The sequence below is a fragment of the Gymnogyps californianus genome, chromosome 2, assembly GCF_018139145.2.
Source record: "Gymnogyps californianus isolate 813 chromosome 2, ASM1813914v2, whole genome shotgun sequence".
NCBI lineage: Eukaryota > Metazoa > Chordata > Aves > Accipitriformes > Cathartidae > Gymnogyps > Gymnogyps californianus.
Window position 1 is genome coordinate 38,120,025 of NC_059472.1, and position 20,571 is coordinate 38,140,595.

General features: G+C 43.1%; 1 protein-coding gene across 2 annotated transcripts in view; it reads right to left on the minus strand.

Moving 5' to 3' along the window:
• Nucleotides 1-20,571, minus strand: part of TRIM55 (tripartite motif containing 55) — a 38,868-nt gene that overhangs the window by 15,438 nt on the left and 2,859 nt on the right. The window contains exons 3-9 of one of the 2 annotated variants that reach the window (XM_050891363.1): nt 14,643-14,808; nt 12,211-12,306; nt 8,030-8,263; nt 6,981-7,003; nt 6,759-6,883; nt 4,357-4,577; nt 2,180-2,467 (exon numbers count right to left, since the gene is read on the minus strand). In XM_050891363.1, the coding sequence (XP_050747320.1) occupies nt 2,180-2,467; nt 4,357-4,577; nt 6,759-6,883; nt 6,981-7,003; nt 8,030-8,263; nt 12,211-12,306; nt 14,643-14,808 (1,153 nt within the window). The remainder of the gene's footprint in view (nt 1-2,179; nt 2,468-4,356; nt 4,578-6,758; nt 6,884-6,980; nt 7,004-8,029; nt 8,264-12,210; nt 12,307-14,642; nt 14,809-20,571) is intronic. The other variant, XM_050891364.1, reaches the window with a different exon arrangement.

Here is a 20,571-nt window from a genome sequence, read left to right on the forward strand (position 1 = left end):
CCGGGGTTTTAAAAAAATAAACAAATATGGCATTTCAGAGTGGGTTGTGTAAAAATCACATGCAGGAAAAAAACCAAAGTTGAAGTTCACATACTTTAAAATGATCACTGCCACACGACAGAGGCCATTTTGCTCGTGACATAGACACATTTCAGCTCAGATGCGCAAACCTGACCATGGCATCATCTCGTGGCATCACCCTTCCTAGCTTGGTCACTCTGCTTTTTCTGTTCTTCAGCACACTCTGCACCTTTCTGCTTCCTGAGCTTTCGTATCCCTTCCTCTGTCTCCAGCCCAGGGGCAACCCCATCCTCAGCTGCATCCCCATCCTCCTTCCCTCCCCCCCGTGCTACTCTTCTCAACATCCTCCTCCTCCCAAAATGTCAGTGTCACTCATGATCCAGGAAAATATCGAAACCCAGCACCCCCAAATTCACACGCCAACGGGAATTGGCATCTTTCCCATGCGCCTGTTTTTATTCCCAGTACCCAATGATGAAGAGAGCTGGGTACCAGATTGCTGCTTCCGTGTGACTGAAAACCACTGCCACTGTTTTTTCAGGCAGTTGGCCACATCAAACCTTAATTTTCCTCCTTTACTTGCTGCTGGTAAATTAGGACCCAGGGAAGCAGACCACAGTCAGGCAAGCTCCCAGGGAATTTAGCCAGTAAGGATTTTACCTGCCTATGATGAGGTTTGGCTGCCCAGTCATTAGTGGAGCTGATATGAAGAAACAGCAGCAATTAATTTCACTGTGAATTTACCTGCTTTTGCCAGCTCATTTGGAATATACTTAAGAAGACAAGGTCATAGCAGATTTGGTAATTTTAAAATACTCTTTTTTTTTATTCCACTCAAATATTCTCAAATCAAACCCTGACTTGAAAAATAGCTACTGAAATTTGGGGGTCAAATGTTGCTTTTGTTAAGACTGAAGTCAGCGAGAATCCTTCCACCACCAAATTCAAGTGTCACTGACTAAAGCCTCCAGCTAAAAGATAAGTGCCCCTTTTATCGTATCTATATGAACTCCTTCTCCTTCTAACTTTTTGCCCGCCACGTGATGGTTTATCATGGTAGAGCTGCTTATGTATGCTAAATGGTTGACTCCAACTTTAAAGGAAACAGCATGAAATAATTACTACGCACTTGTGCTTTCACACACACACACACATAATCTCCTCTTGTTGCACACATACAGGTAATTGCTTTGTTAAAACATATGGCTTAAGCCTGTAAATCAGGATAGTTTAATTTAGAGAGTGCTGCTCATGGGCTGGTAGCCAGGCACTAGAGCAGGAGCTAGTGTAGTGTGCAAATCCTTCACACACAGCTCCCTCAGCTCTGTTCCTTGGATCTTTGACCCATGTGGAGTTTGTACGCTATGCAGAAGAAGGAATATTCAAATTCAGGTTATACCAACTCTAACATTGTAATTTTAAGGAAAACACCCTCCCGTACCCAACACATCAGTCTCTGTTATCCTATCATGCTGCTGGTAATCTAACACAGAACTGGAATATATTATCTTCACGCTCTCCTTTAATCAAGTTCCAAGAATCCTTGGAGGAAACTCTCTGCAACAGATCTGAACCCAGGAAATCACACTGCTTACTGAGAGGCAATCAGACACACAAGAAGGCTCTGGGTATTTGCATAGGTTCGTGTTCACATAGGGAAGCCGTACGCTCCAGGTGCAGCCACAGAGCTGCAGAAGGCAAAGCCGAGCCACAGCTGCTCAACCAGCGGTGGTAGGATGGCATGTGATATACATAGGCTTTCAACAGGTGACAAGAATAATCTCATGCACAGGATTTGTCTGCTACTAACACATGCAAATATCTGATGCATAGAGACGTCGCCAGCCTCTCCAACAGCTCTTGAGCGTGTGCGTGAGCAACTCGGATAACAGCTTGCACAAGCGAGGTGCACTGGCTGTTAAGCACAAGCAACCATCGGCATGCTACTCTGAATCTGAAAAGTCAGCCTGTCACATATTGAAACCATCTGTAAATCCAGTAGATTTGCTGAAACGACAATTTATGCTGTTTCCATATTTCTGAAATTATTCTTATTCTTTAGCATGCAGAGGAAAATTAAGTCACATTTTCCTTAACAACTGCCGTTCCCGCCTTGCTGCGCATCAGAGCCCTCTGGGGTGACTTTGGTAGCACTGACCTTGGACGTCGCTGCAGTGGCATTACTTTCCTTACCACTCCCTGGTGCACTCTCCTTGGTCGCTGCCGCTGCCGGGGCTTCTGCCTTCTTTGCACTTGTTTCCAGAGAAACAGGAGGCCCTACTTTCCCCAACCCGCTCACCGGGGTTGAGCTCGGACTGCTTGATTGCCGCGACTGAGCCTTATACCAGCTAGGGTAAAACAAGGGATCGACGGTTTCTGTTGTGGCCGGCACTTGAGTGTCAGACTCTGGGGTCTGTTGAGAACTGCTTGGTGTCACAACCTCATCCTTAATCAGGACAGATAAAGAGAAGAACAAGCAGAGTGCACCATGTTACCTTCCTGATGTAGCCATGTTGCTCTGCATGCCGTGTTTGTTATATCTCACTGCAAGGAATAGATTTGTCCTAATATATGGTCCGAAAGAATTACAATCAAAACGCAAAGCAAAAGCAACTATCATTTGAATAGCACAGATATGGGAAAGAAAGTAAGTTACCAAAAAAATAGAATAGGAGGGTAGAATTAGCTGGGAAGGGGATGCTGACTGAGAAAGGAGTGAGCAAGCGGTTCCTTAGTTCAGATAAACACCCAATTCAATCCTAAAAATACAAGAAATTCTGCATAAGAGCCTCACGAACCAGTACCAGCCATGAACGACAGGTATAGGTACCTTCGAATGGCTTGTTGGGTTTTGGGTTAAGAACAACACTTTTGCCAATGAGTCAGTTGATATGAGTGGTCAGAATAAGGGCAATACAAAGACACTGGAGAGAAACATTTGCCCACCAGCCTTGCCATCAATGGTATAAGCCAAGCACAGTTGCTCTGCCAGGAGGAGGAGCAGCCAGCTGAACTGCACCTCTCTACCTGCATCAAGCTCTTGGGGCTCACCCACACGGTACCTGCTATCACCACAGCATTTCTGCTTTGCCTTCCTTACACCAGAAGGCAAAAGCTGAAATACATGTATCCCACACACCGCAACACCCACATGCCATGTCTGACTCCATGTCTGACCATCTCCTAATGGCATTTTACAATTGCTACAGCAGCATGCCGTACCTTTCCCATTTTAGCCTTAGAAGTGAGGGACTTCATGTTAGTGGGCGGAATTGCTTATGTCTAGTTCTTGTTTGCATAAAAATCTACATCAGTTAGGCGACATAAGTTTAGTTAAGTCAGTGCAGATCCTCAAAAGACAAACTTTGGTTAAATCAGTAAAGCCTGATTTAAGAGCATCTTCACACGACTGGTGCAAACTCATGTATGTTTTCAAATCAAAGCAAGAATGAATCTGTAATATTTATTTTCCCTTGTTTTATGTGGGGAGCTTGTTACAATCAAAGATTCTTTACATGCTCTCGTTTTCACACTGGTCTCCTCAAATATCTTCACAGCAGCCTTTACCCGCTCAGCAACTTCACTGGGTAAATTGCATAAGAGGAGAATTTGCTAAGTTAATTGTATGTAAGGCCAGCTAAAGTAGCACATGAAGTATATTTTTTTATGTAGGTCTTTTAGAATATGTGGCAATCATGGTCTCATTCTAATTGCATTCCTTAAGAAAAAGTGCTGGCCTAAATTATTCACACCCTGAATCTGTTTGCTGCTAGGCTGTCAGAGGCAGTTTCCTCTCCTGTTTGGTGTATGATATCCCTGCATCCACCTAGACCATATCCCTAGGATGACCAGAGCAGAGGGCGACAAACACCATTTACAGAAAACAGATTAGAATATATGATCTAAAAATCGATGGTGGAAAGCTCACTAAATCCAGAGGGAATGCCAAGTTCTCTTCATGTAAATATTTTAACAACCATTTCATTTATAATAGTTAGTCTGAGTTAAATCACAGCAAGCAGAATATCCATTGTAATGCACTTAACCCCCAAACTGAATCTCTTTTATTTATATCTTATGTATCCCATATATTTCTCAATTTATCTAGCAGCGGAAGTTTTTGCCTATCAAGCGATCTATACGCAGGTTGAGAGGACAGGGTACAGTTGTGTATATGTGTACAAGGGCAATAAACAATTTTGCTCTCCAGTGCATCGACTCCCTTAGCCGTGCTCCTGACGTACGGTGCCTACAGGCCACAGGGGAGCGTCTTCTTGCTCTGCCAGGGCGCATTCAGCATAGCTGGCAGGGCAGTGGGGCACCGGGGGCACTTACCTGACCAGCCGGGGCAGCGGGCAGCGGCACCGGAGCGGGTTCGGCCGGGGGCTCTCCCGCTGCGCTCTGCGGTTCGGGGTCCTGCTGAAGTGGCTGTGATGCTCTCTCAGCCCCTTCCTCCTCCACCTCTTCCACCTCCTCCTCTCCTGATGACTCTGTGCGGACTTCATCCAAATCTTCACCATCCACCGTCTCCTCCTCTTCCTCTTCTCCCTCCTCCTCTGATTGGACACGCGTAAAAGGACAGGGCTGAGCACCACGTGAAGAAGGCTACAGTCTTTATGTAATTAAAAAGCCATTTACAATTGCATTGCAAAGCTACTGATAATCTGCTGCCTGGCAGAGGACATAGGTTGGGGAGAGGGCATTGGTGAGAAGCCTGCTCCCGCCAGCGTGGACTGGGCACTGCCATGGAGCTGCCAGCAGGCGCTTCGCAGCAGTAAGGACATAGAACACACACGCTTGTTAAAATGTTAAACTGGCCCTTTCCATGGGAAGGAGAACAGAAAGTCCTGCCAACGCAGTTATCCTCATGAGGGATGTGCAGCACAGCCCTGCACTTTTTGGGGATAGGACGCCTGGTTTGGCACAACCTGCCAGGAAGAAAGTCCCTCTTGCAATATCAGGTATATGTTTGTTTTAAACACCATTGAAGCCATCATAATAAATCTTTACCAGGTCAGTGCTTTGCAGTACATGACTAGAGGTTTGGGATACCAACCTCCCTAAAACCAGACTGTCAAACTTGGTCAAACCATCGCTTTTGCGTCATCTGACACATCCTCTGTCAGCATTTGTGGCTCAGCTCGTTTCCAGAGGGAGCCCTCTAACAATGCATTTTCTTTTGCATAATCACGCTATTCATCCTCCCAAACATCGGATGTTGTTCAGGGCCATCCTAGCACTTCAGAGAAATAAACTTAGATGGATGCATTAACCCAAGCTCCAAACTGGCTGCACTTTTTGCACAGGTTATGGTTCTGCCTGAGTATGTAGAAGGAATGTAGATCTGCAAATTAAGTAACGCCCTCGTAATGGAGAAACGTTTCTTCAGACAACACTCCTGTAAGCAGAGAGGTGAATCTCTGCTTCCATGTCCCCTGGCTGCGGAGGACCTCATTGACTGTAGCAGGAGTTTCAAATGTAGGACTGAACTCCTGGTTGCCAAAGCCCTTGCTAACGCCTTGTCCCCAAGAGGTGGGTGTCACATTTCCCATCACATGGTGGGGGTGTGTGCCCAGAGCAGGAGGTCACAATCTTGGCAGGTGCACGTGTGTGGCAGGGATGTGGCAGCTGTGGCTGATCAGAGGGACGAACTGGGCATGAGGCTGTGACTAGGGATTGTCCCTCCCAGGACAAATCCCTGGAGGTTCACGGCCCTGCGAGATGGCACCTGCTCCTCTGCTGCTGACTGGTGCCACAACTGCTGTCCCACTACCTGGGCCCCTGTGCCAAGTACAGCTAGTCCACAGATCCCAATCTACAGACCAAGATCTGCACAGCAGGCATGCAAGGTCCCTCACAGGGAGCAGCCATGCACTCTGAAGTTAGTATAAGTCGTGGCAGGGGAGTAAGCAATGCGTGGCATCTGCAAGAGACTGAACTGGGCTGATAAAGGTAAATGTAAATGTACTAGCAGAATCCAGTGCTAGCAAGCAAATCAGAGATATCCAGATGACTATTACTGCTGCCTTTTAATAGGAGAGATCTGCTTATTTGAAACATTCATCTCCATTAACTTCTTGTGGCTTACTCTGTAAGGTAAAGCATAGGTGAGTCTAGATTTCAGGCTACTTTGGTAAATGTAGAATTACAACTTTGCATTATAATATAGACATATTAAACACGTTTAGTCATGATGTCAGGACAAATGACATGACACAATGTTAAATGCGTCAAAGATGATGACAATTTTTGCTTCCCTCTATAACTCTGTGATCTTGAATTTTGATTATTTCTGTTACATTTCTCAATTATTATAAAAGAAGAGTTAAAAAAAAGTATCTTTCATAAGTACTTTTTCAGTAATAAACACTCTGTTTCTTTAATGACTTTTTAGAGCAGACAGGTCATACAATAATGACACCTTTTAGGGAAAAAGGACTGTACAGAATAAGATAAAAGCTTAATTTTGTGGTCCCTTCACATGAGGAGTCAGTAAAGATCATGCGCTTAGGAAAGTGTTGAGGTCACATAAAAGGTAAGATTAATGGTGTCAACAGGTTATGTGATTTTTTAACTGTGATGGATTTTTGCTTTTGATTATAATTGATACAAAATGGTCTAGTTACACTTTGGGATGGAGAGAAATATCTGATTCAAGTTTTCCTACTCAGTATCATCATGTAAATCACACACAGCTGCAATTTAAGAAAGCAATTTAGGTGAAATAAATGACATACCTCTGTCAAAATCAATTTCTCGTATTATCTTTTCTTCTCTACTGAGGTTCACTGTGAATTGGTTCATATTTTCATACCCATCCTCTATTTTTTCCATTTGAAATCCTTTAGATGCTTCAGTAATTCTAAAACAGAGATTGGTTATTGGCATTTGGATTTACAGATAAATTTGTGATTTGTAATTCATTATAAAGATCAAGATACTCAAGTTTAAATACTTACTTTTGTAGCAATGTTTTGGCATTCTGTGAAAACAAAAAGGAAATAACTGACTTCTTAAATGGTTCCATTTTTTCAGAGATTTTATGCATTGAGATCTAATTCTTACACTGGCTGCTTCTAAACGCACTATGGATCTCATAAATGACAGCCATGAGATCTATGAATGAGATCAAATTTGGATGGTAATTAGTATACAGCTGAGTAAACCTTTTAGTTCATTGAAGACTTTTTAATTAAAATCTGAATATGATGGGAAATATGTACAATTTCTACAAAAATGAAATGGAAATATTTTTGCTCTTTTTGTGTATTTGTGGTGAAAAGCAATTGTTTCGTTACCACCTTTAGTCACGGTAACTATTTCTTTGACTATCTATAAGGGCATACTTCTGGAGCCACGAGATTTTATTTGTCTGGAAAGAATATTATACTCTTCAAAGGCAATTCTTTGATGAAAATAAGTGGGTTTTTTTGTAGAAAACACCCTTCCAGCCTTTAATATAGAGGAATTGTAAACTTGCAGGACAGAAATTCTACACCAATGAATTCAGTGGACAGGCTGCTAATGGATTCCTAATCAGCTCTCCTAAGTTTATAGTAAGAAAACAGAAGAAAAAAAAAAGAAGTCAAGGCATAAAAATGTGACTTACAACATAAATATTTAATTCTTGGAAAGTTAATCACTCTGTCAATATGCAAATGAAACCTATAACTCACAGAAGTTCATATACGCGTATATTATAGTGGTAGGACAATAAAGACATGTTGGAAAATGTTAAAATTCCTGTTTCATCTTTGGGGACCAGAAATTCATACACAGGATAGTATATTTTGGTGCAAATAGCAAATACTCACGTTCTTGTTTTGGATACTATTCACAAGAAGACTAGTCATTTGTCTGTGCTGATGCAAGTGTTTAAAAAATGAGTTTGTATAAATGTTCACTCAAAGATGACCAAACTCTGAATGTGCCTAAAATTGAGAAATGCTTAAATAGTATTTTGTTAAACCCATCATTCTTTTTCTATCTCTGTTTATAGACTTTATACCTGCAAAAACACAGCCATTTCTGGTTCTTCCATGAACTGGATTCCTGATTCAACCAGCTTTGACACAGCTTCCAGATGATCCGCATACTTCTTCATCAGGGAGCGGACGTGTTCCAGTTTCTCCTCTTGGGTTCTAGTGATTATTTGTGTCATCTCATTTTTTCTTTCTTCCAGTACAGAATAGAGATAATCAAATTTTTCACACAGCTGCTCTTTCTGTCGTCTGCAGCATTCCTGTGAATCATTTGGTTTATGTTAAACATGTTATGTTCTTAAAAGAGTTTCTATTTTTACAGTTACTTGGAAGCATTTTCATCAAAGAAATTCCTCTTTCTGAACAGTGCAAAGGATTCTGAATGGCCCCAGAGACTTTTATGATTTTTGAAGTCCACGCTATTGGAACAAAAGTTTTAAAACTGTTCTCAAACTCTGTGTTTCAAGCCCCTGAAAGCCCCCAAACAGGTTATTGTATAACTTGTCAGTCTGCTGAAGAATTGTGAAAGGTATTTATGATGCCTGTAGTGATACATCAAAGTCTGCAGAAAAAGTAAAAAATCCCACCATAGTAGCAGCTGGAATGTTTCTAAAGGAGCAATAATCTCAGATCAGCTCTGGAGAATTTTCTTTTTCTACCAGAGAACCTGGAACTATCCTGGCTGGGCTTGATTTTCAGATACGTCCTCTTAGACTGTATTTTGACAATATGTGTCCATTATATTCCATTTACTGTGCCCTGAAGGAGGTAGAGGTACCACGAAGAAAATGGTGCATGACAAAAGCACAAAGACACGAAGGAGGAATCAGGTTCCAACCCTACCTTCAGGCACTGATTTTCACATCATTTTTTGAGACACTTCTATTGTCCTTCCAACCAGACAACATAGCATATTTCATGGAGTAAGGAGGATGGGTTTGATGACTGCTTCATTGAGCGCTCTCTAACAAGAACACACTGCACTTGCAAGGGAGGATTTACGGGGAGGAAATCGGAGACAGGTTATCTATAATGTCTGAGGTCTACCAAATAGAAGTACTTGAGTCATCTGTGTGCCCCAGGGCACACAGATGGGCACAACCTTATTGTGGTTATATCTGGTTGCAGATGGTGGTGATTATTTAAATCTCTTTGCTAGGAACTGAGGCTGAATCAATTCCTCATCTTCGTCCCTTGAGGCATAAAGCCGAGATCCTGGCAGCACAGGATTATCAACAGTCCCACAGTACTTTTGGAAGTGATAAGACTGATTATTCATAGGACTTGGCCAGAGAGAATCTCACTTTTTTCTTGACTTTCAGCCAGAGCTATTTCCTATGAGTGGTGATAGTCTGCTCTGTATCATTCAAAGGAGAAAGCCTTTCAAAGATGGATGTGTGGCCAAAAATCACTGTCTACATTGAGGGGTGGGGAACGAATACAGATCTTGTTGCATTGACCCAAGTATCCACCTCTGCTTCCCAATAAGGAAGACTAGGCTAAACAGGTGCTCCTAATTTAAAACTCCTTGTGGGGGGCAGGCTTGTTCTGCCCTTCTGGAGATCCTTGCCACTTCCCAGAAATTCCTGATTAGTGAACTATAGGGTGGGGATAAGGAAGTTTTCGAACCAAGTGAGTCACGGTTCCTGCACATCATTCTGTTGTTCAGACCTCAAATAATCTTCCTCTCCTCTTTCACTCCTCTCCTGACTTTCTCCCTGTGTTGCCTGCACTTCTGCTTGCTCCACACGCCTCTTCGGTTTAGTCTACAATGAGGTCCTCTGAAATGTCATTCAGATCACTTGTAAAACAATCTTAATTTCAAGACAGATGTGTGCTATCTTTGCCATTTGACACAGGACAAGTGTTAGGGGAAGAAGAGCAAGAGAGTGATAGCAGGGTGCCCTGAGAGATCCTTCCCTATCTCTAAGCTCTAATATATAATATTTCCTGCCAGCAGATATTACAGAGTTGTGAACCTCAAGAGTGAGAGTGCAAAACAGGTTCCTAACTGCAAATGCTGAAATATTTCTGAAATATTCTTTATGTATAAAATATTCCCATACGAAGTCTCTGCTTGATGGAATTATCCTAATCAGATTCTGAGTAATGAAAAAGGTTAACAAATACATGACTTTCCATTCTAAAAAGTTCTCAGCCTTTTTGTTGTTTAAAGCACAGCTACAGCAAAAAGAAAGGAGTCCTTGCCACTGAGCATGAGTTGCACTTCTTGTTCTGAAGTATCTGTATTGACTGGCCTACGCTATTAGCATTTGAAAGAAACACTGTAATTTTTCCTTCATTATTTGACTCATATTGTTTACAGGGCTAAACAGTACTTAATTATTTATTATTGTTTTCCAGTATTTAGCATTTTATATCCCCTTTTTTTATTTTCAGTGTAATATGTGAATTTGGTCTACCTTTCAACCAGTTAAAAGCTATACAACTATTAATCAATTTTTTGTTTGTTTTTCTGGTTTTTAGGATTGGGTAGGAGCAATAGCTAAATATAGAACTGTAGGCTATTGCTTACTCCATCTAAAAGTAAAATGATCATGTATTTTCTGCTAAAATAGATATGTATTGTTCTCTGCAAAGTGTTAAGCAGAGAGAAGAGACAATCCTGGATTATAAGCGTTATTTCCATGTGTGCACTTTTCTCAGCTCCAGCTGTAGCTTTTCATCTTCAAGGACAAACTGATGTCAATTCAGACAAAGCTCTTGTATGGTAGGAAATGTGCTTTGCTTGAAATGTAACATGGAAGTGCCAAGGTAAGCTCTAAGATCTATTTTCTGCAATCTTTGACTTTAAACGTGAAAAGCCTGTTAAAACATCTGAAGGTAAAATGGCTGCACTTTCTTTGGGCTTTGAGTTTAAAGGTTAGACTTTAAACTGAGTGGATGACTCTGAGGAAGCTAGTTTCAGAAACTGTAGTGTTTATTAAGGTATTTTTAGTATAGCGTTTTCTCCATACTTCAGACTAGATGTTTGAAGTTTTGTTTCTGGTTCAGCTAGTTCAACTTAAATGAGTATAAGCTTTTGCTTTTGTATCATTCAAATTTCTGCAGTTAAGCTACTTGAAAGGCTTGTTTCTGTCTGCAAAGTCCTGATAGCAGCCAACTTCATCCTTGCAACGTGAAGGCTTCCTGACTACAAAGTTCTGACTGCCGCTAATGCGCTCTCTCATTTACTTGGGCTAATGGTTTGATGTTCTTTGAACCAAACTTGGACATTTTCTGTTCTTCCTCGCTCTGAGGAAATAGGAGCCTTGGGCAATTGTGTACGTAGATTGTGGAATGAATTTTTCTTACCTATTAGAATCTATACATCTTAGATTAACTTCTTTTTCTCTGTCATTTCTCTTTTCTGCTCCAGCTCTGAAGAGTCAATATAATTCTAATTGGGCTGAGAGGGATGCGACTCCTTCACTAGATGCTTCATCAAACTCTGATCATAAAATCAATTCATATGAGCTCATTTCAACCTATTGCTCTGTGATGCTCAAATTGGTCAGAGCTGATATTTATATTTGCTTTGCTGGTGCAAACCTCTTGGAGGAAATGAAAGCCACTTCTGCTATTGAATGACACAAAACTAATTCCAGCTCTGCCAGAGTAAGACCTTTACCAGAAAATCCAGTAAGAACTCAAACTCTTCCCTCCCATGAGCAACAAACAAGACTCCTTAAAGGACAACATAAGTATATTAAAAAACTACTTTGCACAGAAGGCAAAACAACCAAATAAAGAGCTCACTGACATATTTGGGAGCTATGCTGTGGCTACTCTGTGGCTGAGACTAAGGCTCTGTTCACAGGACCAGTCAGGCTTTAGACTAACACCGGTCTTTTACAGCTCTAGAACCTGATCTTAGATGTTAAATGAGCTGGGAGTTGATGGCATTTTGTTGGATCTGCTTTTAACTTCAGTGATGTCCTATGCCACTAAGAATGCTGAGCAAGATGTGCTGATATGGATTATCCTTACTCTTTGTCCTCTGCCACATGGCCAATGTGGTAGCAGAACGTATTCTTTGGTTGAGGCAGTACAGCTGATAATGTACAAAGCCACAGGTAATGGCTTAGTGAAACAATGTGGGAATGCATTTGGGTAAAGTGAGGTCTGTTAAAGAATGATTGTTACCAGCAGTTTAAAAGATGTGACTTCACACTGAAATAACTGCATTTAAAGAGGTCATACCTACCTCAACTGTCTTGCAGGTCTCCTCCAGCTGCGTGACTATCCCTTGCACTCTGTCGTTGCTCCCCACCAGCACTGCAATGCCATCACTCAGCTCAGACTAGGCAGTAAGGGGAGAGCAAGCAGAAGGGTGTTAGACGCTGCCCCGCTTCAGGGTGGCACATCTAACAGTGGGGAGCGGGAGACAAATGAGCCATACCAGGGTATTAGCTCTTCTTTCCACCAGAACCAAGGAAAATTGGAGCTTTACCTGCCCACAAGTTACCGGCTAGTACTTTGACGTTTGTTTCCTCTCCCAAAACACTATGAAAACGTTGACATTTTGACACTTTTCATGGGGAAGAAACTGTGATTTGGAAAGGAGGAAGCACTTTTTGTTCTAGGAGGCTCTTCTAGATGCTTTTGTCTGGAGCACTATGTTTCAACAGCCCCAAAATATTCCCTTTGGGTTTGTTGAGAGAAAAGACTTTGTCTTTTGAGGGGTTGGTTTTTTTAGTGTCTGGGTCTAGCCACGCCACCGTGGTATTTCCCTGAGGACTGTAGCTCTTGGCCCTGAAGAGGAGAAGAGGTGACCCATGGACCTGGAGGCACTAGGGCGCTACAGAGCCCCTGGCATGAGGGCAGTGGGGCTGGGGCCGTGGTGAGAGAGGAAGGGAGAAAAGAAGGAGGAGAAGGTGGAGGCTGAGCCACTGGCACGAGGGAAACAAGTGGAACAAGGAAATGGCCTGAGTGTGGGGATGGGGATGGCTGTGAGGTATCCTTAGAAGAGGAGAGACAGAGAAGCTAGTCCTTAGGAAACTTGGTGAGGGTGCTGGAGAGGGCGAGGGGCCCTTGGCACACTGCTGTAGTGACAGAGGCAACCATGTCCGTGGCCTCCACAGCTTTGTAAAGGATCCTTTGAAGCACGCATCCTGCAGCCTCCGGGTTACGCCTCCAGTCTTGGGCATGAGAGCCCCTTTCCACAGGCACTCTGGGAAGGAAACCACTGCTTGCAAATCTCCATGCAAAGGGAGCGATTGAGGGCATGGATTCAGTCCAAGAAACTTCTCCCCCTTCTCCCTCCTTTTTTGATTGAAAAGGATGTTTGTAACTACTTTCCTAAAGCGACTTCTCATTTGTAGTTTCCACACACAAGCATCTGTGTGACAAAGTTGAACGCTGGGATTGCAAACTTGGCCTGTCTGATTGCTTGCCCCACTGGAGCCCTCCAGAAAAATGAGCTGTTTATCTCAGGAGGATAACCCAGTGAGTCAGGTTTTAAATTAATACTGTATTAAAAATAAACAAGTCTTTTACTGGTGACAGCAAGGGCAGAAGATGTTAGGTACATTCTGTGCTGCCAACTATTGAATATTCCTGCATTCACTTGCAGGAGGAGGTTTTTCACTTAACTTTTCTTAAAAATGGGATGCTTAAAGGCAAAAGTGCCTGTCCTGGTTTCGGCTGGGATAGAGTTAATTTTCTTCTTAGTAGCTGGTACAGTGCTGTGTTTTGGATTTAGTGTGAGAATGATGTTGATAACACGCTGATGTTTTCGGTTGTTGCTAAGTAGCGTTTATCCTAAGTTAAGGACTTTTCAGTTTCCCGTGCTCTGCTAGCAAGCATGTGTACAAGAAGCTGGGAGGGAGCATAGCCAGGGCAGCTGACCCCAACTAGCCAAAGGGATATTCCATACCATAGAACATCATGCCCAGTATATAAACTGGGGGGGGAGTTGGCTGGGAGGGGTGGATCGCTGCTGGGGCATCAGTCAGCAGGCAGTGAGCAATTGCATTGTGCATCACTTGTCTTTTCTTGGGGTTTATTTCTTTTTTTTTTTTAATATTCCTTTTCAATACTACTATTATTATTATATTTTATTATTATTATTGTTAGTATTATATTTTATTTTACTTTAGTTATTAAACTGTTCTTATTTCAACCCATGAGTTTTACTTTTTTTCGATTCTCCTTCCCATCCCACTGGGAGTGGGGAAGAGTGAGCGAGTGGCTGCATGGTGCTTAGTTGCTGGCTGGGGTTAAACTATGACAGTGCCTGATAGATAACTATTTTATTTGTTATGCTCTGTTCTCTTTCCTGTTAATGTGTTGGAAATCCCACTTGTTTTTCTGATCTAAAAGCACTGAAAAAAAGAGATTAGGAACCTTGAAAGAGAGATCCTCAGCTTCACACCAAATTGCCATCTAAAATGTTTACTCGCTATACTGACAAAAATTGGGACGCTGTAATATCTTTCTGTGTGATCTCTCATAAATTTATTTTCCTGTGTTTCTAAACAGTTCCTACAGATTTGTGTGAGCCTTTCACTCACACACAGGAATGGCAAAGGCACCCCCAGGCCCCTTTGGAGACTTGCAGGAAGCCCATGGGAATACTTTCCTGTTGATGGCCCTGTCAGTTGCTGGGAGGACTATGAGATACAAAAAGATATTTACCTTCTGTCGCTGGTAAACGTTTGTGAGAGGAGCAACTTGACAGTCTTTGTGGGCACCAAAGACTTTGCACAAGGAGCAGGTGGGCATTTCACAGTTCAAACAATAGATATTAATTCTCTCATCTTCGTGCTCTTCACACATTGGCTGGTCACACTTCCTTTCAGGTCTGTAAAAGAAAACAAGTTTAAAACAAACTTGCTGCTCATGAGTTTCTGATGACAACACTTAAGGTATCAGCATGAAATACTGTACATTCATATAGCAGTGTCCAAGGCTGACTTGAACACTCAGTGTAGACTTAAACCTGCCACATGGGATAACTAAATAGACAGTGGTGCAGTTTAATGTCCTGACACAACAGGATGTGATGACAATATAGCAACATGACTTCATATGAGGATTCCAGCTGGGAGTGTGACTGAACCCTTGCTCATATTTAAAAATGTAAATAACCTCACTAAGACTGATCTCAGACTACTCGTGTACTTTAATTAGCATGTTATCTAACATCTGTCTGAAATATGAAACATGTAATTTCTTTTGGGTTCATGATGCAAAATGTTGGGCACTTGGCCTTAATGCAGCAAAGCTCTTATGCAGGGAACTAATCTGAAGCAAGAGTTATAGGTATTGATAGACCTTTATGCCCTTAACTCTATATCTCTGCTGATGAGCTTTGTGAGGCCCAGGTCAGGACTGTCAATATCAAACAGGACTGGGTCCTTACGGCCTTTACTCTAGGCCAGTAACCAAAATAAGGTCTCACACAAATTAATTTTAGCTGGGTGGCACGTGTCTAGCTTGTACAGCATCGAACTTTTTAAGAGTAGGTAACTCGATTGTACCCGTCACCAAGGGCATGGGTTACAAAAGAAGCGTTCCTCTCCTGTGCTAAGACAGGAACTGTGACCAGACTATAGCTCAGTCCTGATCTTCTCTTCACCAAAATGATTTAGCCATATACACACAAGTCGATCCCTGCTATTTTAGGAACTAATTTAGTTGTAGCTTCCTTTAAATAAACCGCTTAACTGATATTCCCAGTGTAAGTGAAAGCTCTGGTCCAGTCCGCGTGGGCAGGCTGATGCTTTTCTGAGCCCACGCTCCAGGCTTAGCACCCTGAGCACAGCTGTGGCAAGCACGTGAGTGTGTGAGGATGTGGTACCAGAGGACAGGGTCAGTAGATTGATGGAGGCAGTGTGCCTGGGGGTTCAAGCCTCCAAAGGTTGCCACTTCTACTGTAGCAACGTTAAATATTTCCAACATAAGCCATTATCCCCTTCTGCTGCCATTTGAAAGGAGAACTATGACTTACCTGTAGCAAGTGGAGCAATGGCATCATAGAAATATATCTTTTTATCATTAGATAGAAAATATTTTCAAAACTCTAGAATTTAATGGAATTACATGGAAACATTTTTTTAAAAGCCATTCTACAGAGCTCTGTAGCAAGGAGGCAACCAGTCATTCTATTCAAGTTTAAAAATGTATGGAAATATCATTATTTTAGATCATATTACAGTAGAGTTTTTCCATACAGTTTGGTAGAGCAGACATGGCATTTATTTTTTAACGACAAAGGACAGGTTTTCTCTTCTGAAGGGAATGGAATGTGATCAATCAGATGCGTTTAAAAAAAGATCAAGCAACAAAGAAAATCTCATGCATTCATATTTTTTAATTTCAGGAGGGCACTGGAATTTAAAGGGTTGATAAGGAAAATCTGTAATCTGCAATATAACATGATATACCAGAATAAAATAAGATGGACGCTTCTGAAGGAAGCCTGTATTATTTGAGTTAGATTTCCAGCATACATTTACATAAGGTACTCAGTGTGTCAAATCCAGCATCATTTCAATGCTAGCCAAAAGAGGTGTGTCTCCACTATAAAAAATGCTTTACATTGTTTGCAGATGACTGCAAACAGCCCCTAATATATTCATGTTGTAGTGCACCAGTGGGAGGGCCCGCATGTGAAGGCAATAACAGACAATGAATTTCAAAGTGATTAGTTAAGCCTGAAATAGATGTTCTTCCTGCAAATATTTACAAGACCAGAACCAGAAACTACTAGAATGTTATTTGACACTGGAATGGTGCCACTAGCATGAAAGACACATTGCACAGGGCAAAAAGGTGACGGTGTCAAGCAAGTTCAGCCAGAAGTAGCCAACCTTCAAAGGTGCCGCAAAGAGCTGGAAGAAACCTGGCAGAACTCCCTGAACTAGTGGGGCCCTGAAGACAGTGACAGAAGACTAGAAGTAAACAGACCTACAGTCTCCTTCCAAGGCTGTGCAAAAGGAGAGATTTTTAGCACAACATTCCCTGACTTCAGAGGTGATCCTCTAGGTCTATGTTGGTGTAGCAAAGGCCAAAACACAACCTCTAAGTTTAAAATGGTGGCTGCTCCTGAAACAGGAGATTAAAGAGTAGTTGATAGGAAAATGACAGCATGACTTTAGTAGAAGAAAAAATTCATCACAGATGTGCTTGTGACCAAAGAAGCGGCAGATATTGCTGAAATGGCCTAATAGCTTTGTGCTCTTGTTCTCTGACTCTGCTCTTTGAGATGCTAAGCCTGTGTTTGACTGCTACAGGCTTATTCTTTTCCATTAAAATTGGGTTTGGACTTTAATGTGTGGAGTGTTGTGCATGTTTTATGGAGAGGAGGATTCTCAGCACTGGTAAGGCCACACCTGGAGTACTGGGTCCAGTTCTGGGCTCCCCAGTACATGAGAGAGATGGCCATACTGGAGAGAGCCCAGCAAAGGGCCCTGAAGATTATTAAGGGTCTAGAGCATCTCTCCTGTGAGGAAAGGCTGAGAGAGCTGGGACTTTCAGCCTGGATAAGAGAAGGTTCAAGGGGTTCCTAACAATGACCTTGATCTTATCAATACCTTCAGGTATCTAAATACCTGAACAGAGGGTGTAATGACGATGGAGCCAGGCTCTTTTCAGTGGTGCCCAGTGACAGGACCAGAGGCAATGGGCACAAACTGAAACACAGGAGGTTCCCTCTGAGCATCAGGAAACACTTTTTCACTGTGAGCGTGACTGAGCACTGGCACAGGTTGCCCAGGGAGGTTGTGAGGTCTCCATCTTTGGAGATACTCAAAAGCCATCTGGACGCGGTCCTAGGCAACTGGCTCTGGGTTGCCCTGCTTGAGCAGGGGGGTTGGACCAGATGACCTGCAGAGGTCCTGTCCAATCTCAGCCATTCTGTGATTTTGTGATTTGGTGCGGAAATGCAAAGTTGCTGGGCACATAAAGGAGGACGCTTTAATTAAGGACATAGTAAGACCTTAGGAAAACTGCTGTTTAGTTAGAAGGCATGTTTTCCTTAGGATTTTTACAAATACAAAAACGTCTCTACTGGAATCCTGAATCCAACTTTGATAGTGTTTTTACTGGGGACCTTAAGATAGCTGTAGCCCTTCCGGTACCATCACATCACCTAGTGCCTGCACCTGGTCAGGGGATGGAGAGAATCTGCATGACTGTATGAGGCACAGTCAGGTCATTAGTGAAGATACTAAACTGTGTTGGCCCCAGTATCAGTCTCGGGCATACACCACTAATGACTGGCCTCCACCTGACTTCATGGTGCTCACCATGACCCTTTGAGTCTGGCAGCTCAGCTAGTTTTCAGTCCACTTCACTGTCCACTGTCCACTCCAGACCTTATTTCATCAGTTTGTCAATAAAGATATTACGGGAGACAGCGTCGAAAGTCTAGATAAACAACATCCACTGCTCTCCTCTCATTCACTGAGTTACTCATCTCACTATAAAAGGCTATCAGGTTGGTCAGGCTGATTTCCCCTTCATAAATCCATGCTGACTATTTCTAATCACCTTCTTATCTTTTATATGTTTGAAAATGGTTTCCAGGAGGGTTTGCTCGAACAACTTTCCAGGGACCAGTGTGAGGATGACCAGCCTGTAGTTCCCTGGATTCTCCTCCTTGCACTTCTTGAAGATTAGAGTAACATTTGCTTTCTTCCAGTCCAGTCCTCAGCAACCTATCCTGATTACCACAACCTTTCAAAGATTATTGAGAGTGGCCTTGCAATGACATCAGCCAGCTCCCTCACCACTCATGGGTGCCTCCCATCAGGATGTCCAGTTTTTTTCAATATTCCCTAACCTGATCTCCCTCCACCGAGGGTAAGTCTTCCTTGCTCTAGACTTTCCTGCTGGTCTCAGGGGCCTGGGATTCCTGAAGACTGATCTTACCAGTAAAGACCAAGGTGAAGAAGGCATTGAGTACCTTGGCCTTTTCTATGATGTCCTTTGTCACAGGAGCCCCTGCTCCATTTAGCAGTGGACCCACAGTTTCCCTAATCTTCCTTTAGCCTTCATGTCCCTCGCCAGATTCAGTTCCAGGTGGGCTTTGGCTTTCCTAACTCCATCTGTACATGCTTGGACAGTGTCTCAAAATATTTCTGAGTCACCTGTCCACCTTCTTTTTGCTTCTTTTTTAATGTTTTATTTTTATCAGGAGCTCCCTGTTAATCAATGCAGGTATCCTGCCACCATTGCTTGAGTTCCTGTATATGGGGCTAGACCATTCTTGAGCTTGGAGGAGGTGGTCCTTGAAAATCAACCACAATGATGGACTCCCAAAAGCAGTGAAAAGCCCATCAACATCCAGGGTAGAAATGGGGCTTGAAAAATGAGAAGACCAAAAAAGTTCATATGGACGTAGGGATTCCTGCAGCTCCATTACACTAGTACTATCGTGAATGCCTGGCCCAAGAAAACCATTGGCACAGGTAAGCTTGGGACTTGTCTCTGTGAGGAGTTGGAGAAGATCCAGGTGATCTCTCTCCTCATATCTTTTGCTGCACAGTCTGCAGGGCTCCTCCTGCAGCTCCCTTGCTTGGTGACCCATCTCCTTGCCCCAGCCCATCTGAGATCCCCAGGCATCCCTGCAGCCCGTCCTGGAGAGCCACGTCCTCCCTTGGGAGCTCTGGCTGAGGCCTCTGGTGCCAGGGATAGCTGCTCCTGGTGGTGCTGGCTACCCTGTCCTGCAGCATGTCACCACCGTGGCAGGGCCCACACACGCTGCTCTCAGCACAGCGCCTGGTCCCTGCTGTGCATGCTGCTGCACGCACTGCTTCATCTGTGCTCTGGGCTGCAGGGACAGCCTGTACCTAGGGCTTTCCCTGGTAGGTGCAAGGCAGAAAGAGCGCTCGACCCTCCCTGATCAGGATTCAGCTGGTAACAAAGCCCAAAGTACCTTTTGATCAGGAATAGCCGGCCAGGCTCGTTAGAGGCTGCCAGAGCTTGTGAGAAGTCACAGCCTCCTGTTGCTACCCCTTCCTGGTGGCAAGCAGGCACCCTGATGTTCCTCAGACAGTTCAGGTAATCAGTGGCCTATGGACTTTCAAAGATTGGTTTAATATTTTAGCCAACTCTATTTCCACTGGGTTCAGTCCTTTGACGTCCTTTAAAGCTTTGTAGGAGCCACGTCCTGCTTGAAGATTTCTTTCCTTCTGTTGCTGATAGATTCTAAATTGGGCAACAGGCTACGCTGCCATCAGCTGGAATTCGATGAGCAATGGGATAAAAGACCATATGATGTGATTTTTAGTAATAGGAGAGGCTGTGTGTGAGAGCTTGGGCAGACCCTCCCAAACCCATTGCCCAGCTCCTGCCTCAGCTTTTATTTTAAAAAACCCAATTCCTTAATTCAAATAGAAATTCAAACTTTAAAAAATATTTTTAAAATAAATTATTTTTGCCTAAGCAGGAGACAAAGCTTGCTCCCTAGCTGAATTCCCCTCACTCTCCTAAGTTCATGCGAAATGCAGCTGGGAGCTGGCATCGTTCTGGCACACGCAGTTATGGTGAATTATACCCACATGAGGACTCGAGGGGAAGAGGCTCCTGTCTGGAAATCACAGGTGCTGCCAGTTTGAAG